The 25,562-nt window shown below is 42.1% G+C and overlaps 1 protein-coding gene across 4 annotated transcripts in view; it reads right to left on the minus strand.

Moving 5' to 3' along the window:
* arel1 (apoptosis resistant E3 ubiquitin protein ligase 1) overlaps positions 1 to 25,562 on the minus strand; it is a 110,379-nt gene that overhangs the window by 21,378 nt on the left and 63,439 nt on the right. For all 4 annotated transcript variants that reach the window (XM_043697104.2, XM_043697105.2, XM_043697106.2 and 1 more), the window contains exons 9-19: positions 22,838 to 22,915; positions 22,118 to 22,259; positions 17,658 to 17,779; positions 16,958 to 17,033; positions 15,761 to 15,870; positions 14,489 to 14,668; positions 11,810 to 11,935; positions 5,886 to 6,015; positions 4,471 to 4,529; positions 1,687 to 1,776; positions 1,053 to 1,228 (exon numbers count right to left, since the gene is read on the minus strand). In XM_043697104.2, the coding sequence (XP_043553039.1) occupies positions 1,053 to 1,228; positions 1,687 to 1,776; positions 4,471 to 4,529; positions 5,886 to 6,015; positions 11,810 to 11,935; positions 14,489 to 14,668; positions 15,761 to 15,870; positions 16,958 to 17,033; positions 17,658 to 17,779; positions 22,118 to 22,259; positions 22,838 to 22,915 (1,289 nt within the window). The remainder of the gene's footprint in view (positions 1 to 1,052; positions 1,229 to 1,686; positions 1,777 to 4,470; positions 4,530 to 5,885; positions 6,016 to 11,809; positions 11,936 to 14,488; positions 14,669 to 15,760; positions 15,871 to 16,957; positions 17,034 to 17,657; positions 17,780 to 22,117; positions 22,260 to 22,837; positions 22,916 to 25,562) is intronic.

The following is a 25,562-nucleotide window of genomic DNA, read 5'->3' on the forward strand; positions in this document are numbered from 1 at the left end:
ATCCGCTTCACCCTCCACTCCAACCTATCACCATCATCACCCACCTTCATCTATCTATCGCCTTCCAAGTTACCTTAACCCCAGCTCCAGACCTCCCTCCTATTTGTCTCTCAGCCCCCTTCCTACGCAGACCACCCCTCCACATTCCTGATGAAGGGCCTATGCCCGAAACGTTGACTCTTCTGCTCCTTGGATGCTGCCCGACCTGCTGTGCTTTTCCAGTGCAACACTTTTTGACTCTGATCTCCAGCATCTGCAGTACTCCCTTTCTCCTACATGCTACTCCAGATCTACAGCAATGTGGATTGGCTATTAATTGCCTCTGGATTGGCCTGTCAACCCACTCAGCTCAAGGACAGTTAGGGTTGAACAACAAAATGTTGGTCTTGCCAGCAACACCCACACCCATGAAAGAAAAATAAGTATTATACAGGAAATCAGCTTTTCAGTCCCTAGAGTCTGCTCCACTATTCAATGAGATCATAGTTGATCTGTATCTAAATTTTATTCAGCCGCCTTGGCATCATGTATGTTTAAATGCCTTTCTGTCTTGCAATGATTTGTTCATCTCAGATTTTAAGCTATTTATGGAGTTAGTTTTTTGGAGCAGATCATTCCAAATTTCCACCAACCTGCATGCCGAGAAGTGTTTCCCAGCTTTGATGGAGACGTACAAAGTTAAAAATCACATAGCAGCAGATCATAGTCCAACAGGTTTAATTGGAAGCACGAGCTTTCGGGGCACTGCTCCACATCAGGTGGTTGTGGAGTACAAGATCGTAAGACACTGTAAACTTTTGCAATAAATTCTGTGTCTTATGATCTTATACTTCACAACCACCTGATGTAGGAGCAGCACTTCGAAAGCTAGTGCTTCCAAGTAAACCTGGTGGACTATAACCTGGTGTTGTGTGATTTTTAATTTCCTAGCTTAGGAGGGAGTTCTTGAGGTGTAGAATTCAGGGGGTTGGTGCGGAATTAAAGCACACAGTGCCTAGAAAATGCACATCTGCTATGCATCCCAGTAGTGTTCCTTTTACCGAACTACTTACCAGGTATGAGCTGTGGGCAAGGTATTCTGCGTAGGTGCTGCTATGATCTGAAAAGATGGGCACATTGCCACAAATCCTCCTGGAGGGAGTTGGGAAGAACCTGTCGTGAACTGTAACAACCGAGCAAGCTCTTCCTGTGTGAAACTGGACACTGCTGTCCAGAACCACTTCATTACCTGTGGGTGGGGTGGAAAAGAAGAGTAGAGTTTTAAGAATTTTGACTATCGCACGCATGACTATGATTTGATGCCGCTAATTTGGCTGCAGTTCCTGGTCAGCAAAAGTTTCTGAATGAGACATTCTCTATTCCTCGATCATGACAATTAAAGACAATTCGCCATTCCACTGACACAGAGACCTCTCCCCATCATCTACATACAAATGCAAGCAAGACTTGCCCGAATTCAGATGAAAATGGCTGCTATAACAAACATTAATAAATGGTGAGTTAAATAGTTAAATGTTTGTTCTGATAAAAAAAAGGACATACACCCAAAGCATTTTTTGGGGCCACATATTTCAAACATTTTGTGTTTCATAAAAAACGCCTTAGTTTGCCTCTAATAGAGAAAGCCCTGAGCTGTACCAACAACTCCTGTTATAGCTCCACAATTTGTCATTCTCTCTGGTTTACCTTCTCTCGGAAGTGCCAGGACCCTCCAACAATGACAGCATGGGTCTTGAAATCAGGTACACTGATGTTGCCAGTCCCACACATCAACAGCTGGAGGTCAAAATTTAACAATCAGAATCAAAGAAAGTTTCATTTACAACAATTAAGAAAGGTAAAGTCACATGTATGTAATTTATGTAGAAAAGATACCAGATGGAGACAGGGCAATATTTTCCACAGTCTCAGTATTGAGGAATGCAAAGAGGGTAGGCTATTGCTTAGAAAGAAATAAGGAAATAAATGGTGGGAGAGTGTAATCAAAGATGACAAATTCACATTCTGTTGCCATTATAACTGCAGGCAGAGGAATTTATAATTGAAAATGTTGGCAGCTGTTTGGAAATGAAAGCTTTGTATAATTTGTTACACAATATATGTTCTGTATCTGAGAAACAACTTCAAAAGAGACTGGTTGGAAGGAATACCTGGTGAAAGAACTGCTATAATTCAATGACAAAATGGGTAATTGTAAATGCTTATAATCTAAGAAGAGCTAGAAGCATACAAAAGAAAAAGAAAGATTACTGTTTCGAATGACACACTGTCTATTTCATTCAGAGACCAGTAAATCCATTGCGCATTTCCTGCTTTCAGCTCGAGGATCTCAGTATCACACGGCATAAGTACAGGATTTTAACTCATGGTTGAAAACAGAGAAGCTGCAACTGCAAGCTCAGGGTACTGTGGATAAAGGATATGCTGAGAAACAGTGATGACAGAGCACTCCTCGGATTTTGAAGAACAGGTGTAAATAGGTTGGAAAAGCGAAATAAGATACAAGAAGTAAGATGACTGAACTTAGCTTGTGACACGTTTTATTTATATTTATATATATATATATATATATATATGTATCTACGTATATCTCTGTAGAAAGATATAGAGATAGCTCAAAAGGAGAAACAAACTAATTCACTCTGTTCTTTTGTGACTGAAAATTTTCAAAGACTTTTCCCGATGTCAAGGTATTGTGTACACACTGTATACAGCAATGCTGCATTAAATTACTGTGAATGAAGCTCCATTCATAAAGACACATAAATGCATCTCAGTTGCTTCTACACCAGGAGAGGGAGAAAGTCAGGAGACCAGGAGAGCTGTGTGTGCATAATTCTTAAACCCTAGTAGGTAGAAGGTGGACAACACAGTAGCTCAGTGGTTAGCACTGCTACCTCACAGTGCTAGGGTTTAATTCCAGTCTCGGGAGAACTACCTGTGTGGATTATGAACATTCTCCCTATGTCTGCATGGGTTTCCTCCCATAGTCCAAAGAAGTTTCCTCCCACAGTCCAAAGGTTAGGTGGATTGGCCATGTTAAATTGCCCATAATTTCCAGGGATGTGCAGACTAGGTGGATTTGCCACGGGAAATGCAGGGGTACAGGAATAGGGTATTGGTTTGGTCTGGGTGGGATGCTCTTTCAAGGGTCAGTGTGGACCCAATGGGTTGAATGATCTTAGCAGGACTTATACACTTAATGATAAGATCCTAGGGAGTGTCGCTGAACAAAGACACCTTGGAGTGCAGGTTCATAGCTCCTTGAAAGTGGAGTCACAGGTAGATAGGATAGTGAAGAAGGCATTTGGTATGCTTTCCTTTATTGGTCAGAGTATTGAGTACAGTAGTTGGGAGGTCATGTTGCGGCTGTACAGGACGTTGGTTAGGCCACTGTTGGAATATTGCGTGCAATTCTGGTCTCCTTCCTATCAAAAAGATGTTGTGAACCTTGAAAGGGTTCAGAAAAGATTTACAAAGATGTTGCCAGGTTTGGAGGATTTGAGCTATAGGGAGAGGTTGAACAGGCTGAGGTTGTTTTCCCTGGAGCGTCAGATGCGGAGGGGTGACCTTATAGAGGTTCACAAAATTACGAGGGGCATGGATAGTGCAAATAGGCAAAGTCTTTTCCCTGGAGCCGGGGAGTCTAGAACTAGAGGGCATAGGTTTAGGGTGAGAGGGGAAAGATATAAAAGAGACCTAAGGGGCAACTTTTTCACGCAGAGGGTGAGACGTGTATGGATGTGTAATGAGCTGCCAGAGGAAGTGGTGGAGGCTGGTACAATTGCAACGTTTAAGAGGCATTTGGATGGGTGAATGAACAGGAAGGGTTTGGAGAGATATGGGCCAGGTGCTGGCAGGTGGGACTGGATTGGGTTGGGATATCTGGTCGGCATGGACCGAAGGGTCTGTTTCCATGCTGTACATCTCTATGACTCTACGTCTGAACAGGTTGATTTATATATTAAAACAATCCAGGTGCAATAGTGCCATCTAGTGATATGAGGAAATGATTATGTTGCTTGCTTCATAATCATCACAGCAAAAATCAAAAACAAGAGAATGAAAACTGTGACATCTTACAGATTGTCCAAAAGGCAAGGTCCAAATGGTGAGCCACTGTGAGCAGTAAAGTTTAAGACTTTCTGCAGGTTCTGGCTGTTTAGGAGGACGTACAAAAGAAAGTCAACCAAATGAATATCTTCACACTGAGACAAATTTCTCAAAATGTCAGCTTGAAGACAGAGTCACAAACAATTTTGCCTGTAAACCCATGCTTGGCTATCTAGCAACCACAAAGATGCAGGATTTTCACAATTTTTGTCCCCTTTAAGATGCCACACATACATGGTGGTGCAAAAGAAGTGGTATAATGCAGTGAAATAAACAGGCTGTGAACAAGAAAAAACATTTAGAGGGAGCATTAGTCACAATGATATTGAATGAGTCACTTCATAAGCTGTTACATACCTCCAACTCATTTTCATCAAATATAGCGAGAAGATTTTCTGGAATCAACTCATTCAAGCCTGTATAAAAGAGGGTAAAAAAAGGAAGCTGGCATTTAAAGAAGCTTCATTAATTCATGTTCCCTTTTTTTAAACAGTGACAAACTGTGAAAGTAATTAATTAGCTGGGAAATAATTCTCTGAGATGTCCCGAAGGCAATGAAACATTAAACAATTTCAATCTTGTTCTTCCTTTTCGCATTTTTATTCCACTGTTCTTTGCCTGCACGGATGAATGATAAAGCTACACCTTTCTCCTAAATTAGTCATTGCCCTAACAAACACCCTTTTATCAATTAATTTATAGAAAGCAGGTGGTGCTGGATTGTCTATCCTGAACTGTCTTTCCTCTCAATGCCAAGATTAGAGTGGTGCTGGAAAAGCACGGCAGGTCAGGCAGCATCCAGGAAGCAAGAAAATCGACATTTCGGGCAAAAGCCCTTCCTGATGCTGCCTGACCTGCTGTGCTTTTCCAGCACCACTCTAATCTTGACTCTGATCTCCAGCATCTGCAGTACTCACTTTCGCCTTCCTCTCAATGCATCCATTTCAAGTGAGGGTAGTGACTCAAAATCATGGCAGTAGATACTTTTCTCAGCCACTTTCAGAGTAAATCTCTCCACCTCTTTGGCACAGTTGATTCAGAGTCTGATGGAATATTTAAGTATTCATGAGGCTTTCAGATTTGACACTGCACTTGAGAGAATATGTGCTCAGGATGGAGGAGATAGCACCTCCTGGATTAAAAATAAATTGCAATCTATCTGCCCTAATACTTAGATCACAAATATTTACAGAACTCTGCTGTAGTATGTGTCTTCACAATTTTTAAAAACTTATTTTTATTTTCCTTGTGGAACAAATCTCTCAATTTATAATGTCATTTCACTTTTGTCAAGGTAAAGTTTACCATGGTACCAAATGCATGAATGTCAACTTAGAAATGAGAAAATGAATACAACCGAGATTGAACCACTTCACACAGAAGTTGATAAACAAGTGGGTTGGTGTATGCTAGAATCCTTATGGTGGTCAGCATCAATAGCATGTTGTCCTTAGAACAATGGACTGTTTGATGATTTATCAGAGATGACTGTCTTACGTCTCTTGGGAAACATGCAAAAGCCAAAATCATGTTGCTTTTTGCTAAGAAGACCATTGGCAGGCTCAGAGGGCCTCTGAAAACAAAAATGTAATTGTCCAAGCAAAAAAAAAGGAAATATTGGGTCATAAACAAAGGGCAATCTTAGGTCCTTGTGTTAAACACGTAACGTTTTGACTACTTAGAAAAAATATACAGGATTCCACAACAATAATAATATTCTGGCTTCATTTCTATTCATTTTCCATCACTGCTCACTCGGAGCAGTATCATACCTTTAAGGAAATACTCCACTTCTTGCCGCACCTGACTGGCCAATCTGTACTGTGCCAGCATGTTCAGGTAGAATATCTTGTTGTCATTGGTTACTGGCATCTGTGCACCTCCAGCTATCAACTCTATAACCTGAAAGAATAAAATATGAACAATCTCAAATTAGTGATCTAAGAAAGAACATGTGAAAGCTGCATCCTTGATCCGCCCAGTCGACTCTAATTCCAGGATTGTGTTGCTTCCAAGGTGGCAGGATAAGCTGCCGGGGGGAGGGAGGGACAGAGAGAGAATTAGCCAGAAGTTACGATTCAAATCAGAACCTTTAACGTAGACGCATTACAGGATTCACAAAAGCATGTTTCAAGATCTAATGTTTAAGGTTTAAGTAAGGCATCTCAAACACAGTAAATGAGTCATAGAGATGTGGAGCACAGACACAGACCCTTCGGTCCAACTCGTCCATGCCAAATAGATATCCTAAATTAATCTAGTTCCATTTGCCAGCACTTGGCTCATATTCCTCTAAACCCTTCCTATGCATACCCATTCAGAAGCCTTTTAAATGCTGTAATTATACCAGCCTCCATCACTTCCATACACACACCACACTTTGCATGAAAATGTTGCCCTTTGGTCTCTTTTAAATCTTTCCCCTCTCACCCTAAATGTATCTCAGAACCAAGTGATAATATTTATACCCAAGTGACTGGCATTCAAATATTTCATGTCTGTAAAAGTTAACAACAGAAGTAAAAACAAGAAATCCATTGCTTATATTCTACGTCTTTAGATACAAAACAATGTAAGAACAATTAACTTTAAAATTACTCAGGCTGCAGTTGGGGCTATTATATAGAAGTTGTAGCAGCCAGTCTGAAGAATGACAGAATGATACTCCACAAAAGAAAATCACATAATCTAAAGAGTCCCACTCTCATGATCTTTCACCATTGTTCTGCACTTAACAAATCCTTTTTGTAAGTTATCACTTCCATGACCTTCTCAGCAATGTATTCTAAGTCACAATTTTCCACTTAACCTTTCATTTGCTCGTGGAATGTGGCCATCGTTGGCTTGGCCAGCATTTAATGCCCACAGCTAATTGTCCTGAGGTGGTAGTGGTGAGCTGCCTTCTTGAACCACCGCAGTTCTTGTGGTGTTGGTACAATCACAATAAGGGGGTGGTCAGCCAAGCTAGCTGGAAGGCTGGTTTGCGATGCAGTGTGATGCTGACAATGTGGCCTCTATCAGCCGAGGTTACCATAAAGATCACACCTTCTCAACGTTGCCCCTTGCCTGAGGTATTGCGACTGTCTGGTTAAATCACCAGTTGTCTCTCTGCAATGAGAGAGCAACCCTAGGGTTGGGTAGGTCTACAGCAACTTTGTTTTTACCTTTTACATTAACAATGTTATTATGCAATGAGTCCAGCATTTTGATCCAGCAACAGATAAGGATTAACAATATAGTTTCAAATAAGGATGCTGTATACCATGGAGAGGAAATCCATGGTGTTGTTTCCCTGCATCTGTTGCCCTTGACCGTCCAGGTGGTAAAGGTCATGCATTTTGAAGGTGCTGTCAGAGCCGCCTTGGTGTGTTGCTTGTAGTGCACCTTGCAGACACTAAACACAGCTGCCATTGTGCATTATTGGTGAAGGTAGTTGAATATTGAAGTTCATGGATGCGGTGCAAATCAAACAAATTGATTTACCCTGGATGGCGTCAGCTTCTTAGGTATTGCGAGGATGAGTGCAACTCCAACAAAGGCAAGTATTCAAGCACAACACTCCTGACTGTTGCCTCGCAGATGATGGACAGGGACTGAGGAGTCAGGAGGTGAATTACACACCAGAATTCCTAGCCACTGACCTGCTCTCATTTCCACAGGATGTTGATGGTGAGGATTCAGTGATGGTAATGTCATTAAACATCAATGAGCAAATGGTTAGATTTGCTCTTGTTGGAGATGGTCATTACCTGGACTTGTGGTCTGAAAGCTAGCTGAAACAACCGAGGCTGGCTGTGGTTTGGGTTGCTGCATTTGAACATTGACTGCTTCAGAGTCCGAGGCAATGCAAACGGTGTAGATCATTATGCAGTCATCACAGAACGTCCCCACTTCTGACCTCATGATGGAGCAAGGGCATTCAGGAAGCAGCTGAAGATGACTGGCCGTAGGACACTACCCTGCAGGACTCCTGAAAGATGTTCTGGATCTGAAATGACTGACCTCCAATGAGCACAATTTTCCATTGCAATCGATATTATACCAACCAGTGGAGAGTTTTCCCCGATTCCCATTGACTCCACTTTTGCTAGGATTCCTTCAGGCCATATTTGGTCAGATGCTGCCTTGATGTCAAGGGCAGTCATTTACCCCTTTCATCAATGAGCAGATTATCCCTTTACAAATGCTGCTTTCCCCTTCTATTATTTTATTGATGATCGAGAGTATACTGATAGGGTGGTAATTGCTTAGGCTGGATGGGTCCAGTCTTGGACCACAGGACATACCTGGTCAATTTTCCACATTTTTGGGTTGATGTTATTATTGCACTTGGCCTGGACCAGCTAGGCTCGGGCTTCTGGAGCACAAAATTTCAGTATTATTGTCGGAATATTGTCAAGGGCAATAACCTTTGCAATATCCCACACTACCAGCTGTTTATTGACATCTTTAATGCTGTGGTCAATGTTTCTTCTTAGCTGTGTGGCTGCATGACCAGGCAACTGTCCCAATGCTCCATACCCAATGATCGGAATCAGCCAATCTGAAAGTAGCTGTTGCACATGGGCCTTGGAGGCCGCACAGCCAGGAAGGAAATTACACGGAATGCTTGTGGTGGTTTTGATGGATCATGCATTTGTCGCTTCTTTCTGAAGATGGATGCAAATACCTTAGCCTTCTTTTTCGCATTTACGCGCTCGACTTCCCTGTTGTTTAGGATGGGATATTTGTGGAGCCTCCAACTCCTGTTCAAAGTTTAACTGTCTACCACCATTCATGATTTGACATGGCAGACTGCAGAGCTTAGATCTGATCTGTTGGTTGTGGGATTGTTTAGCCTTACGTATAGCATGCTGCTTTCTACTGCTTGTAGTCTTATGTTGCAGCTTCACCTGGTTGATATCTCATGTTTAGATATCCTTGGTGCTGCTGGTCACAATACCTCCTGCACTCTTCACTGTAGCAGGTTTAATGGTAATAGTAGAGAGGGTGAATTGGGGGGTAAGAGGGAGTAATAAGCTAGGTTATGAGGCTGTGGACAGCGGTTACTAACATATGAACAGGAAACAAGAACTAGGCTACTCTGCTTTTCAACCCTGTTCCATCCTTCAATAAGGTCATGGCCAACCTGACTTTAGCCTCATTTCTAATTCCTCCATACTCCTGATTATCTTTCACCCTTTGCTGATCAAAGATCTGTCTGCCTCTGCCTTAGAATATGTAAAGATTTTGCATCCATTGTCTTTTGAAGAAATTTCGAAAACTCTCAACACTCAAAACAAATTCCCTTAGCTCCATTTTAAGTGGAAGGCCTATCATTTTTAAACTATGGCCCCAATTCTAGGTCCTTCCACATCCACCTGATGAAGGTCTCTCAGGATCTTATGTATCCCAATTAAATTGTCTCTGGTTCTTCTAAACTCCAGACGATACAGGCCTAGCCTGACTAATCTTTCCTCAAAAGGTGATCTGCTTATTCTAGATATTAGTCGGAACTGCTCCTAGAATATCCATCCCTTGTACAATGACCAGCACTATACACGTTGCTCCAGATGCAGTCTCACCAATGCCTTATATAACTGATGTACAACCTCCCTACACTTGCTTTCAATTCCCCTCTTGATAAGACAGTATATTCTGTCAGTTAGAAATTGAAATTGCTGGAAAAGCTGAGCAGATCTGGCAGCATCTGTGGAGAGAAATCAGAGTTAACGTTTTGGGTCAAGTGACCCTTCCTCAGAACTGTTGGTTGCTAGGAAAATGTTGGCTTCTATGCAGATGATAGGCTGGGAGAAGTGGGTAAGGAGTAAATGATAGGTGAGGACAGAGCTGAAAGGGAGAGAAGAGCAATTAGATAGACAAAGGAGTGGAAAATGATCTGGCTAGGGGGGTGATTACCTATTAATGGGTACTGTTAGTTATTAACAATTGGTGGGGTGCAACGTCAAGGTCTGGTGTGTGAGGGTTGGGGTAAAGATGTGAGAGAGCTTGCAGATGACACGTATATGGATGTGTTGTGGACAGTGAAGAAGGTTACCTTAGAACACAACAGGATGGTGATCAGATGGCCCAAAGGGGTGAGGAGTGGCAGACGGAGTTTAATTTAGGTAAATGTGAGGTGCTGCATTCTGGAAAGACATATCAGAGCAGGACTTATATATTAAATGGTAAGGTCCTGGGGAGTGTTGCTGAACAAAGAGACCTTGGAGCATAGGTCCATTGTTCCTTGAAAGTGGAGTCACAAGTAGATAGAATAGTGAACGAGGCACTTTGCATGCTTGCCTTTATTGTTCAGTGCACTGAGTGTAGGAATAGAGAGCTGAAAAATGTGTTGCTGGAAAAGCGCAGCAGGTTAGGCAGCATCAAAGGAGCAGGAGAAGCAACGTTTCAGGCATAAGGTCTTCTTCAGGAACGAAGCTCTCTCCAGCATCTCCTAGAGGAGTTGGGATGTCATGTTGTGACGGTGCAGAACATTGGTTAGGTCAGTTTTGGAGTATTGCATGCAATTCTGGTCTCTCTCCTTTAGGAAGGATTTGTGAAACTTGACAGGATTCAGAAAAGTTTTACAAGAATGTTGCCAGGCTTGGGGGATTTGAGCTATTGGGAGAGGATGGATAGGCTGGGGCTATATTCCCTGGAGCGTCAGAAGCTAAGGGATGACCTTATAGAGTTTTATAAGATCGTGAGGGGCATGGATAGAGTAAATAGGCAAGGTCTTTTCCCCAGAGTAGGGGAGTCCAAAACGAGAGGGCATGGGTTTAGGGTTAGAGGGGAAAGATATAAAAAGAACCTAAAGGTGACTTTTCACGCAGAGGGTGGTTCACGTATGGAATAAGTTGCAGAAGGAAGTGGTGGAGGCTGGTACAATTATAACATTTAAAAGGTATCTAGATGGATACATGAATGGGAAGGGTTTAGAGGGATATGGGCCAAGTGCTGGTAAATGGGACTAGACTTATGTAGGATATTTAGTTGGCATGGACGAGTTGGACCAAAGGGTCTGCTTCTGTCCTGTATACCTCTATGACTCAGTGACTGTGAACCCTAAAGTTACTGAACTCTGTATTGAGTCCGGAAGGCTGCAAGGTCCCCAAGTGTAAAATGAGGTGCTGTTCTTCCAGCTTGTGCTGAGCTTCTCTGGAGCACTCAGCAAGCCTGTGAAAGAGATATCAGCAGGGAATAGGGTGGAGTGTTTAGGTGACAGGCAACTGGAAGCTCAGGGCCTTTTTTGCATAAAGAATGCAAGTTTTCTGCTAAGCAGTTTTCTGGTCTATGCTTCATTTTCCCAATGTAGAGGTGACCAGATTGTGAGCAGTGAATGCAGTCAACTAGATTATATCAAATGCAGGTAAAGCATTGCTTCACCCGTAAAGTGTTTGGGCCCTCGGATACTGAGAAGGGAAGAAGTAAACGTATAAGGTGTTACAACTTCTGTGGTTGCAATGGAAGGTGCCATGAGGCTGTAAGGTCTCTGATTTACAGCATCTTTTGTTTTTTATTCTGTCAATTACTTCCGTTCAATGTTTGACCAGTTTGGCATCGTGGTAGTGCTGTACACATGATGGAGAATATCCTCACTGTGAAGGAAGGGCTTTGCCTCCTCACATCATCTCTAACCACTGAAAGGGTTCGTCATCAACAAGGCATAACATGAGACTTCATTTCAGACCCAAGGGAATTTCTTAAACAACATTACCTTCTCTAAGTGTCCCGACTTGTTGTATTTTTCCTCAGCAAAAACGAGGTCCATTTCACTCACATCATTTTTCAAGATGTAACATACTTTACTCTTGTAGAATTCTGGATCATCTGTTGCAAAATACTGCGAGCAGAGGTGACAAGATAGAGATGGTTCATAATCACACAAGCAACATTTTGGCACTTGTGAAAGGAGTAAAGACATGAACAGTGAAAATGCGATTTCATACTACTTTTTGGGCTACTGACACTATTAGAAGACGTGGGCAAATTTGCGATTTCCTTTCCTGTCGTATTAGTGTGAGCAGTGCCCTATATTTATAATCTGTGTCAACATCCAGTCAGAAGTTAATGGATTAGTCAGAAAAAAATACAGAGCATAAAGTAACTAGCAAGAACACTGCCATTAAAACCCAGACTTCAGCAATTTAGGGAGAAACGTTAAAGTTATGTCTTCAATCTAGAGCTTTCATTTGAAGTCTTACTCCCTGAAAAATCTGCAGCTCCATCCTCAAAACAACCATTTGTTTCAGTGGTATCTGAAAACAATTTAACTTAGAGTCATAGAGATGTACAGCACAGAAACAGACCCTTCAGTCCAACTCTGCCAAGCCAACCAGATATCCTAACCTTATCTAGTCTCGTTTGTCAGCACTTGGCCCATGTCCCCCCAAACCCTTCCTATTCATATACCCATCCAGATGCCTTTTAAATGTTGTGATTGTACCAGCCTCCACCACTTCCTCTGGCAGTTCATTCCATACACGCACCACCCTCTGCGTGTAAAGGTTACTCATTAGATCCCTTGTTAAATTTTTCCCCTCGCACCCTAAACCTATGCCCTCTAGTTCTGGACTCTCCCATCCCAGGGAAAAGACCATGTCTTTTACCCTATCAATGTCCCTCATGATTTTATAAACCTCTATAAGATCACCCCTTAGCTTCCGACACTCCAGGGAAAACAGCCCTAGCCGACTTAGCCTCTCCCTATAGCTCAAATCCTCCAACCTTGGCAACATCCTTCAAAATCCTTTCTGAATGCTTTCAAGTTTCACAATATCCTTTGATAGGAGGGAGAAGTTGGAGAAAGAATTGAGAGAAAGGAAATCCAATCAAGTGCACAGTGTTGGAATTCAAAAGCTTGTCTTACAAACAGAAGAGTTCTCTGTTAACTTTGCTTTCTTTTCGCAGATGCTGCCAGGCCTGCTAAGATTTTCTAGCAATTTCTGATTTTGTTTCTGATTTCCAGCATCTGTAGTATTGATTTTTTTTTTGTTTAGGTCTGAGTTTTGTTGGATTGAAGAGGGATGATTGTGGAGTGAATGAGTGGTGCTGGTAGAGGAAGGGAAGGAATAAAAAAAAGGAACCAAATGAGAAACGATTAGATTAGATTAGATTAGATTCCCTACAGTTTAGAAACATGCCCTTCGGCCCAACAAGTCCACAACAACCCTCCGAAGAGTAACCCACCCTCTGACTAATGCACCTAACACTATGGGCAATTTAGATTGGCCAATTCACCTGACCTGCACCATCTTTGATCTGTGGGGGGAAACCCATGCAGACATGGGGAGAATGTGCAAACTCCACACAGTCACCCGAGGCTGGAATCGAATCTGGGATCCTGGTGCTGTGAGGCAGCAGTGCTAACCACTGAGCCACCGTGCCACCCACTTCACAACAAATCACTGTTGGCCAATTTAAAATCTTCGTGAGCTCAAAGTGCTGGAGAAACTCAGCAGATCTAGCAGCACCTGTGGAGAAGGAAACAGAGTCACCATGGAGTCCTTTGACTTAGTTGGAATGAAGCACCATTGGATTTAAAATGTTGACTGAGTTTCTTTCTCCAGAGCTTAAAACTGTGTTGCTGGAAAAGCACAGCAGGTCAGGCAGCATCAAAGGAACAGGAGAATCGACGTTTTGGTCATAAGCCCTTCTTCAGGAATGAGGAGGGTGTGCCAAGCAGGCTAAGATAAAAGGTAGGGAGGAGGGACTTGGGGGAGGGGCATTGGGAATATGATAGGTGGAAGGAGGTTAAGGTGAGGGTGATAGGCCGGAGAGGGGGTGGGGGCGGAGAGGTCGGGAAGAAGATTGCAGGTCAAGAAGGCGGTGCTGAGTATGAGGGTTGGGACTGAGAAAAAGTGGGGGGAGGGGAAATGAGAAAGCTGGAGAAATCTGCATTCATCCCTTGTGGTTGGAGGGTTCCTAGGCGGAAGATGAGGCGCTCTTCCTCCAGGCATCGTGTTGCCATGGTCTGGCGATGGAGGAGGCCAAGGACCTGCATGTCCTTGGTGGAGTGGGAGGGGGAGTTAAAGTGTTCAGCCACGGGGCGATTGGTTCCTGATCTGAGTTTCTCCAGCAATTTCTGTTTTCTTTTTTATTTCAGAACGCCAGCATTCACAGTACTTTTTTTTCCCAATTTAGAAAACATCATTACATCAAGTTGAGTATGAAACAAAAAGCAAAATACTATAGATGCTATAAATATGAAATAAAAGCATTAAACACTCAAAAATGTTCAGACTGTCAGGGGTAGCATCTGTGAGAGACAAACTGAGTTCATATTTCAGATCAATGACCTTTCAGCGTTAACATGCTACTAATCTTCAACATGTGACGAAATATCAAATGCATTCAAAAGACACAAAGGCCACATTAACTAATGAGCCCTCATTACCTTATAGTGCATCCTGAGTCCAATAATTTGTGCCAAGAATGAACGAGTAAAGCGAGCACAAACTAGCTGTTTGTACGCTCCACCCTGAGCAGATTCATACAAGCACTTCCCAACTATTTTCCCTGCAAATTCATACAACTTCAGTCGAAGATGAGGTGATCGGTCTGGGTTTGGGTGTACCTAAACAACCAAACAAAACACTTCACTTATTCATTACGAAAATATGGTTTGTACAAAAAAAGATATGCTCAACAATAAATAAATAGTAGACTATATGTGCAGACTCAAATTGTTATTTCCTACCCCAAACAGAAATGGCCAGGCTTGTACTTTCAGGAAGTACCTTACGTAACCTCAGGATTTCTGAAAGTACTTTATACAACTTTGCAGCTAAGTCACAATTATTGGGAAACGTGACAACCGGTTTGCATAAGGACAGCATCGTTATTAACAGCTCTATGATAGAAGTTGAGAGATAAACGCAAAGGAAACACTATTATCCAAAGGACATGGGTGGGGAGTATTTCGATCTGTTCGTCAAATGCCGATTAATTGATGCCGGATAACACAGTTAGCCACACATCGGGACCTCGCAATCTTGTTCGGATGATCTGAAGTCTGGTCAATCAAAAGCCGGATAATCGAGGTTCCTCTGTAGTAACCAGGCTAACTGGAGAATTCCCCATGGGATCTCGTACATCCACAAGAGAGAAAAGATGGGAACGGTGTTTACCATCAGCTCTGAAAAACATGATCTGTGACAATACAAAGCTGCCTCTGTACTCACTGCAGTATCTGCCTAGATTTGGTGCACAAGTGCAGGAATGGCACAGAAATTCATAATCTTCTGAATAAGAGGCAGTGTCAAACTACTGAACCAAGGCTGGCACCTGCTTTTCTCCATGCACATTTTATCAACAATGAAACAAATGATCAGATAATAAAACTTCTTCACTTCTAAAATACAAATTCAGATAAATATTTCAAATTAATTTGGCAACCTTTGAATAAGGGAATCACTTTAAACTCACCATAATGGACTCCTTCAGTGAGCAAAGAGGGGCTTTCACAACAATATTTACGACAGGAATTAGAGGTGACAGGACAGGATTTGGTTTCTGTCGCATTATGTAATACTGTCCCCTTCTCTATCTGTCACATTTAGAATAGCACTACTCCTCAGAGAGAAAAAAATACTTTCTTGGCACTTAAACAATTTATCAGAAATTAGAAGTCTTACTATCCTGAATATTAAGTGAAATTTATACTCACCAGCCCCTGGTTATTGTCGCTGAAGTGCATGAACAGACCATTGCTTTGATCAAAGAGTGCTTTACACATCAATTCAAACCACTCCCTGCGTGGGCCACCCCAGTCCAATGCTGAAACAATACACAAGTACCTCAGAATAATAAAGTTATTTTCTCTTATTATGATGCTGACATTTGACATATGTAGTGCCTACATGAGGAAACTGATCTTCACAATAAGGACGATCAACATACAACCACAAAATCGTTAAGATAGAATTGTTGCAATGGGGCTAGTTTAGGTTCATTCTGGAGAAGTAAATTAATGATCTGAATGTCATCCCTCAGTTGCAATTATCATGTGATCTTGCATCAAAATGCTTTGGATATTGATAGACAGTAAAATACAACTGGGACAAATTCAAATCGAATTAAGTCAGCTGTGTAGACCATTACCAAATAAAGAAACTTAACTGCAAAAGCAAGTTTAAGCAGATTCACAATTAAACAGACCACACACGATAACAGATCTCAATTCCCTTCTGTTCTCTCATGCACGGTTTCTCCTCCACCCTCATCTGACCTCAGTAAATTATATTTCTACCTTTTCCCAGTTCAGATGGAAAGTCATTTATCTTAAATGCTAATTCTGCTCTCTCTCTCTCTCTCCATAAGTGCCGCCCAACCTACTGACTATTTCCAGCACATTGTGTTTACATTTCAGATGTCCAGCATGTACAGTAGTTTGCTTTTGTGCAGGTAAGTAAGGAGTTAGCTGGCCTACTCTTGTGCTGTTTGTGCCTGATCTCAAATCCATACAGCAGCATTTGTGTGGATACAGAAACAGGTTTCTCAAGGCTGGTGACTGTACACAGAGGCTACAGGAAACAGAAGAGTGCAGGAACTAATAGATTCGCATCAATACAACAGAACTGACATTTCATGGCCTGAATATTTTTCTTACTGCAATGCTGCTAATTTGTGTCATTTGGTGCTGTGGGTTAAATCCTGAGAGAGGCAGTCAACAAAGTTAAATCTCTCAAGTATCTGTGAAATCCTACATCATCCAAAATAAACCCAATAAAATCTCAGTCATATCAATTTATCATCGTAGCCTATATTTGTCAAACTTAAAGCAATTCGATTTTACAGCAAGTAGATTTACCCCATTAATGCATACAGCAGCCGTGGAAAATGTTGACATGCCTTTGGTACTGACCTTCTTCATCCTGAAAAATCACTTCAAAATTCTTGCTCCAATCAGAGACTGAGAAGTTTCTTGTTGCTTTCAGGGACTATTAGGATGCAGAAATTAAACAAAAAAGGCAAAGTGAATTTTAATTATAATTGCTACTGAATTAAAATAAATCAAGATACATAGAGTCAGAGATATGTACAGCATGGAAACAGACCCTTCGGTCCAACCCGTCCATGTCGACCACATATCCCAACCCAATCTAGTCCCACCTGCCAGTACCTGGCCTATAACCCTCCTAACCCTTCCTATTCATAAACTCATCCAAATGCCTCTTAAATGTTGCAATTGTACCAGCCTCCACCACTTCCTCTGGCAGCTCATTCCATACTCGTACCACCCTCTGCGTGAAAACGTTGCCCCTTAGGTTCCTTTTATATCTTTCCCCTCTCACGTTAAACCTGTGCCCTCTAGTTGTGCACTCCCCGACCCCAGGGAAAAGACTTTGCCCATTTACATGCTGGACTGGATTTTTAAAACTACAATGTGCACTTGGCTGACGAATGCCTGAAGGTACACATTAACAGAAATTTCCTAAGGTGGGAAATAAAATAATTGACCTAGGTTAAAGAGTACTTTATTTCTGGAGACGAGAATTTTAATAATAGGTCATTATTATCAAAGTAGATGGACTGCAATAATGCAGGGAGCACATGAAACTCACCGACTCAAGGAAACTGTGACGGCTGATTTTCAGTACAATCTTTGTATGTGAACGTTTCATGTGCATTTGACGAAGTTCTCGCTGAAAGAAATTCACTTTGTCTTGGAAAGTTTCAGAACCACCTGTGATGTGATATGGTAACAATCCACAAGGTTATATTTCATACCGACAGTTCATACGTTCATAAGATATAGGAGCAGAATTAGGCCATTTGGCCCACTGAATCTGCTCCGCCATTCGATATGCTCACTCCCATTTTTCTGCCTGCTATCCTTATCCCTTCAACCCATTAACAATTAAAAACCTGTCTAACTCCTCCTTAAATGTACTCACTGTCCCAGCACCCAGCACACATTGGGTTAGCGAATTCCACAAGTTAATAACCCTTTGAGAGAAATAAGTTCACTTCAACTCGGTTTTAAAATATGCTACCCCAAGACTGTGACCTCTTGTCCCAGAATGCCCCACAAGAGGAAGCATCCACTCCGTGTCTATTTTATCCACACCTTTTATTAAGATCTTGAATACCTCAATTTAATCTCCCCTCATTCTTCTAAATTCCAAAAAATATAGGCCTAAACTGTTCAATCTCTCTTCATACGACAAACCCCTCATCTCTGGGATCAATCTAGTCAACCTTCGCTGAACTGCCTCCACTGCCACTACATCTTTCCTCAAATAAAGGGACCAAAACTGTACACAATACCCTAGGTAGGGTCTCACCAATACCTTGTATAGTTGCAACAATACTTCCTTATCTATATATTCTATTCCTTTAGCTATAAAAGCCAACGTTCCATTCACTTTCTTTATTATCTGCTGTGTCTGCATGCTAGTTTTCTGTGACTCATGAATGAGTACTGGATTAGAGGTGCTGGAAGAGCGCCTCATCTTCACCATGGATATCTAATCCCTCTACACCTCCATCCGCCATGACCAGGGCCTCCAAGCCCTCTGTTTCTTCCTCTCCCGACATCCCCAACAGTACCCTTCCACCGACACACTCATTCGTTTGGCCAAACTGGTCCTCACCCTTAACAATTTCTCCTTCAAATCCTCCCACTTCCTCCACAACAAAGGAGTAGCCATGGGCACCTGTATGGGCCCCAGCTATGCCTGTCTCTTTGTTGGCTACGTAGAACAATCCATCTTCCATAATTACACCGGCACCACTCCCCACCTCTTCCTCCGCTACACTCATGACTGCATTGGCGCCACCTTGTGCTCCCACGAGGAGGTTGAGCAATTCATCAACTTCACCAACACATTCCATCCTGATCTTAAATTTACCTGGACCATCTCTGACACCTCCCTCCCCTTCCTGGACCTCTCCATCTTCATTAATGACAACCGACTTGAAAGCAACATTTTTTTACAAACCCACCGACTCCCACAGCTACCTGAACTACACCTCTTCCCACCCTACCTCATGCAAAAATGCCATCCCGTATTCCCAATTCCTCTTTTCTTTACTCAGCGAGTCGTGAGTTCATGGAATGCCCTGCCAGTAGCAGTGGTGGACTCTCCCTCATTATGGGCATTTAAGCGGGCATTGGATAGGCATATGGAGGATAGTGGGCTAGTGTAGGTTAGGTGGGCTTGGATCGGCGCAACATCAAGGGCCGAAGGGCCTGTACTGCGCTGTATTCTTCTATGTTCTATGTTCTCTGCCTCCACCGTATCTGCTCCCAGGAGGACCAGTTCCACCACAGAACACACCAGATGGCCTCCTTCTTTAGAGACCGCAATTTCCCTTCCCACGTGGTTAAAGATGCCATCCAACACATCTTGTCCACATCCCACACCTCCGCCCTCAGACCTCACCCCCCCCAACCGTAACAAGGGCAGAACGCCCCTGGTGATCACCTTCCACCCTACCAACCTTCGCATAAACCAAATCATCCGCCAACATTTCTGCCACCTCCAAACAGACCCCACCACCTGGGATATATTTCCCTCCCCACCCCTTTCCGCCTTCCGCAAAGACCATTCCCTCCATGACTACCTGGTCAGGTCCACACCCCCCTACAACCCGTCCTCCCATCCTGGCACCTTTCCCTGCCACCGCAGGAATTGCAAAACCTGTGCCCACACCTCCGCCCTCACCTCCACCCAAAGCCTTAAAGGAGCCTTCCACATCCATCAAAGTTTTACCTGCACATCCACCAATATAATTTATTGTATCCATTGCTCCCGATGCGGTCTCCTCTACATTGGGGAGACTGGACGCCTGCTAGCAGAGCGCTTTGGGGAACATCTCTGGGACACCCGCACCAACCAACCACACTGCCCTGTGGCCCAACATTTCAACTCCCCCTCCCACTCTGCCGAGGACATGGAGGTCCTGGGCCTCCTTCACCGCCGCTCCCTCACCACCAGACGCCTGGAGGAATAATGCCTCATATTCCACCTTGGAACACTTCAACCCCAGGGCATCAATGTGGACTTCACCAGTTTCCTCATTTCCCGTTTCCCCACCTCATCCCAGTTCCAAACTTCCAGTTCAGCACTGTCCCCATGACTTGTCCTACCTACCTATCTTCTTTTCCACCTATCCACTCCACCCTCCCCCCCCGACCTATCACCTTCATCCCCTCCCCCACTCACCTAATGTACTCTATGCAACTTTCTCCCCACCCCCACCCTCCTCTCACTTATCTCTCCACCCTTCAGGCTCTCTGCCTGTATTCCTGATGAAGGGCTTTTGTTTGAAACGTCGATTTTACTGCTCCTCGGATGCTGCCTGAACTGCTGTGCTCTTCCAGCACCACTAATCCAGAATCTGGTTTCCAGCATCTGCAGTCATTGTTTTTACCTCAGGAATGAGTACACCTAGATGCCTCTGCACTGCAGCACCCTGAAGCTCTCCCCATTAAGATAATAGGTCACCTTACCTTTTTATTGACCCAAATGCATGACCTCACACTTACCCGCGTTAAATTCCATGTGCCACATTTTGGCCCACTCTCCTAACCTATCTATATCCATTTGTAAGGTCCTTATTTTCTCATTGCAATTTACTATACTTTTGTGCCATCAGGAAATTTCGCTATAGAGCCTTCTATCCCTGTATCTAAGTCGTTAATGTCCGTTGGTAAATAGCTGGGGCCCAAGGACCGAATCCTGCGGCACCCCGCTAATTACACTTTGCCATCCAGAAAAAAAACCATTTATCCCGACTCTCTGTCTTCTGTCCATCAGCCAGTCATCTATCCTGGTTAATTACTCCTAATCCCATATGATCCAACATTGTTAATTAACCTTTAGTGCGGCACCGTTTAAATGCCTTTCAGAAGTCCAGATAAATTACTTCTACAGCATCCCCACACTGCTTGTTACATCTTCAAAGAACTCTAACAAATGAGTCAAACAGGATTTGCCCTTCATAAAACCTTGCTGACTCTGATGGATGGCTTTTTGACTTTCCAAATGTCCGAATATTGCTTCCTTGATTCCAACACTTTCCCAACATCAGTTGCTAAACTGACTGGTCTGCAATTTCCCGCACTGTTCCCCCCTCCCGTTTTGAATAAAACTGTTATATTAGCCATTTTCCAATCCACTGGAAGCTTCCCCGTGTCCAGGTATAGTGGACTAAGTTGATCAATCACAAACAATAAATTGTTGCCATTATCTCAAAAAAGATACATAACATATAACAATGTTGCTTAGGCAGACAGTTCAGCCTCAGTTTAATATTTCATCTAAAGACCATCACTGACAATAAAACATTACTCATTATAGTGTCTAAAGTACCAGTTTGGATTATGTGTTCAACAGTTAGAACAATTTAAAATTATAATACATGGCAGGTAATAATTCCTAAAGGTCAATTTGCACCGCGACAAACACATGTAAAGGATTGTAGTAGCTAACTGTACACTTAGAATCTTGAACATCTGAAGCAACTGTACACAAGATATTTAATACCAAGTGTATAAATATAGAAGAGTGAAAATGAACTGCAGTGATAGAAGACAGCTAACACAAAGGAACATGAGAAATAAACTGTAGATTGGTCTCAATCAAACCAAACTTCTCTTTATATTTTAACCAAACGTACAAGATTTTCTTTCTTTAAATAGGCTTTTCATGTCCAATTTTATTTTGTAGTCCTGAGGCAATGGGACAGACATAACTCAATTCAACCAAATGAAAATTTAAAATGACTCAGATGCTAATTTTTCTTCCCTTTTGCATCCAAATAAATTTTCTAGCCATCACTTGGCATCTCCTCAAAACAGCTTTCCTGACAGACCTGAAGACATGGGAGATTTGCCGTAACGGAAAGCAGGAGCAGAATTCGAATCCAAGCGGTGCTTGGCAGTGATCTGATACTGGGGTGTTTGCTCTTTAGCTGTCCAGTTCAAACTATTTTCCCAAATTTAACAGCATTTTTTTTCTCTCTGATACACAACATTTACATATCAGACAAGTACAGTCAAAGTTTCAGTCCTTACCAATGTTCTTATGTAAGAAACGAATAAATGTTGCTGCCATGATGTTTCTTTCTTTACAACTGAGTTCCACAGGAGGCTGTATCCCATCATCCACCACTAATGTGAGGAACTTGTGCACTGGATCTAGACTATGGTAGTAAAACTGAAGATAAAAAGATACAATTTTATTTTCTCCCCCAATCAATTTCTCGTCTCAACTTCTCTGAACTCTATTGAGACTATCAACACCTGTGGAGATTCTACTTTCGGTTCTGTTTAAGCAAACTGACAAGAAAATATCCTGCACTTACTCATGGAGGATCATTGACGATCGAAGCAGTCAATCTTCATTACTGTGTCTAGACAGTGGCAAACTATTTATAAGTTGGAATGAAAGGTGTGGAGAATCAGAATCAAATTGGCTCAGTCTTCACTGGGTGCCTACATACTATAGCAAGCCAACAAAAACACACTGGACTGCAGTGAGGACCAATAATGTTAGTTAATTCTTCCTGTAGGTCTGTAACCAAAATTAATTGCAGAACTTTCCTGCAGCTTTGGTCAAGATTAGTTAACGCTTAGCAATTAAACATCAGATAGATCTTGTCAATAGAAATATATAACACACAAGGTATATTTAGCCCATTATGTTTCCTTTTGGTTGTACTGCAGAGTAATTAAACACCAATTGAAAGTTGCTCCCTGTCCACCAAAATCTCATAATTGGAATAAAAGACCTACCTTTGTTCCTGGACATACTCTGCAAGTAAAAAGTCTCCAGGGTATGATTTTCAGATAAAACTCCTTCACTGAGAATTGCTGCAAAACAAATATTCTTTTTACTGTTCAGTTTGCATCAGCTGCTGAGTATATTAATTTGAATTTCTTTGGGTTTTAACTTTAAGCATGTTTCAGTAATAGGTAAAGGATGAGAATACCACAAGCTCTCAAATAATGTTTCTGCCTTCACTGGTATTCCAAAGCTCAATGGAATGTACTAGTAAGGGAAAAAGAGGTTGTGAAATAAGGGTTGCAGCAACAACTGCTGCAGCAATTAAAGGGCACAAGAGACAAATAACTTCAAATGGCCAGGGTTCCAGCTTCTGACTGTTGTGTATCACCCCTCGTGAATGCATGCACATCAAGGATCGAAGTAAAGATACATTCATATTCAGCCTCAAGGGCCTTGACAGTAAGCTAGGAACAAGAGACTAACCATAAATGGTCAGTAGGAGAGATCACTAGAGGGTAATTAACATGAATGTGACTACATTCTAACAAGGAACCATTTGTTTTCAAGGGAGGAAAAAAAAAGAGAAAATTGTCAAAAAATAATTAATAAAAAGAATGCTGCTCAGATTTTCAAATGAGCACATGTGCCTTGGCTGAAGATGGGCCTAAAAATCTGAACAAGTTGAAGGAAAAATTAACAAAACAGAAAGCCTGATCTTTACACCACTGGAGCACAACCTACCTAATAACTTCTAGAAAAGCCACACATTAAGCACATGAAAACATTTTCACAACACTGAATAGTGAGTGTTTCAGTATGTATAACTGAAACATAATTCCATCCTCTTATTTTGAGTTCCTCTGGTAATAAAGGGCACTGTCCCATTAGATTTCTTGATAATGCTACAAATGTAAAATTTCTAATTTGCAGATGAAACAAAGCTATATAAGAATTTTTATTCCAAGGAAAATGCAAAACATTTTCAACAGGATTTGGGCAGGTTTTGTGATTGGATAAGAACACAGTAGATGGAATATAAATGTGCAACAATGTGAGGTTATCCACTTTGGTAGGAAGAACAGATGTGCAGAGTATTTGTTAAATGGTGAGAAGTTGGAAACTGTAGATAATCAAAGCAACTACGGTGCTGTCGTGAGCCTTCAGTGACTTGCTGACATGTAGCAAGTTATTAGGAAGGCAAATGGAATATTAGCCTTTACCATTAAAGGTGGTAAAAAAATTGAGTACAAGAGTCATGAATTCTTGCTTCAATTGTGTAAGAGCTTGGTTAGTCTGCAACTAGAGTAGAGTGCGCAGTTTTGGTCTCCATATCCCAGGGAAGGTATTATAATTGCCATAGAGGGAGTGTAAAGAAGATTCACCAGATTTGTTCCTGGATGGCAGGATGGTCTTGAAAGAGGATGGGCAAACTAGGCTTGTATTCTCTAGAGTTTTGAAGAATAAGAGATGATCTCATTGAAATCTACAAAATACTGAACAGTATAGACCGGGTAGGTGCATGCAAGATGCTTCCCACAATTTTGGAGTCTAGATCCAAGAAGCACAATTCAAAATTAAGGCGGATGCTTCATAAGTCCGTGAATAAGAAAATTTCTTTTACTCAGTAGGGGGTGAAATCTTTGGAATTTTCTACCCACAGGAAGCTGTTAGGTTCAGTCTTTGAGTACATTTAAAGCAGAGTTAGATGAATACTTTGATCAATGGCATGAGGGTTATGAAGATAGTATGGGAAAAAGCCTGGGTTCAAGTCCCACCTACTTCAGGGTTGTATTTTCACATCCCTGAATAGGTTGATTAAATAATACCTTCAAGTAGGTTGAGCAAGGGGCAGAAATCTGCCACATTTCATTTTCCCACATTATACTCAAAGTTGTTCACTTTGGCAGGAAGAATAATAAAACAGAAGATTATTTAAAATGAGAATGAATTTAAAATTTCAAGGTGCAGAGAAATCTAGGTGCTTTAGTGCATGAGTCACAGAATGTTCGGATAGGCTTGCAACAAAAAAATTGTAAGGCTAGTGGAATTCCATCCTTTGCTATTTGAAAAATTGAGCCAAAAAGTAAGGGGGTTACGTTTTAGTTAAGCAGGGCATTGTTGACAGCACATCTTGAATACCCATGCAATTTGGATATGCTTCTCGAAAGGACGACGCAAACACTTTGGAGGTGATTCAGAGGTGTTTACTAGATTGATATTTTGGATGAGTGGGATGTCTTACATGGAAACGTGGGACAGGCTGGGCTTGTTTCAACTGGATTTTGAAAGAATGACTGATGACTTAATTGAAATGGATGAGATCCTAAACTGTCTTAACAAGATAGATTGGGAAAGGATGCTTCCTCTTGAGAGTGAGTGAGTCAAAAATTAGAGGGCACCATTTAAAAATTAAGTGTCTCCTGATTCACCCTGTAATATTTCCTTCACTCTCAATCATCGAAGAAAATAGCATCCACGTACCATCATTGATTCACAAGATCCTAAGTGGGAAGCATCCTTGCAGTGGCATTGGAAAAGCACAGCAGGTGAGGCAGCATCTGAGAAGCAGGAAAATTGACGTTTCAGGCAGGAGCCCTTCATCAGGGATGAGCTCATTCCTGATGAAGGGGTCCTGCCCAAAACGTGATTTTCCTGCTCCTCGGATGCTGCCTGATTTGCTGTGCTTTTCCAGCACCACTCTAATCGTGACTCTGATCTCCAGTATCTGCAGTC

The sequence above is a fragment of the Chiloscyllium plagiosum genome, unplaced genomic scaffold, assembly GCF_037043375.1.
Source record: "Chiloscyllium plagiosum isolate Xiang-an unplaced genomic scaffold, Cpla_swu_hap1 HiC_scaffold_8, whole genome shotgun sequence".
Classification (NCBI taxonomy): Eukaryota; Metazoa; Chordata; class Chondrichthyes; order Orectolobiformes; family Hemiscylliidae; genus Chiloscyllium; species Chiloscyllium plagiosum.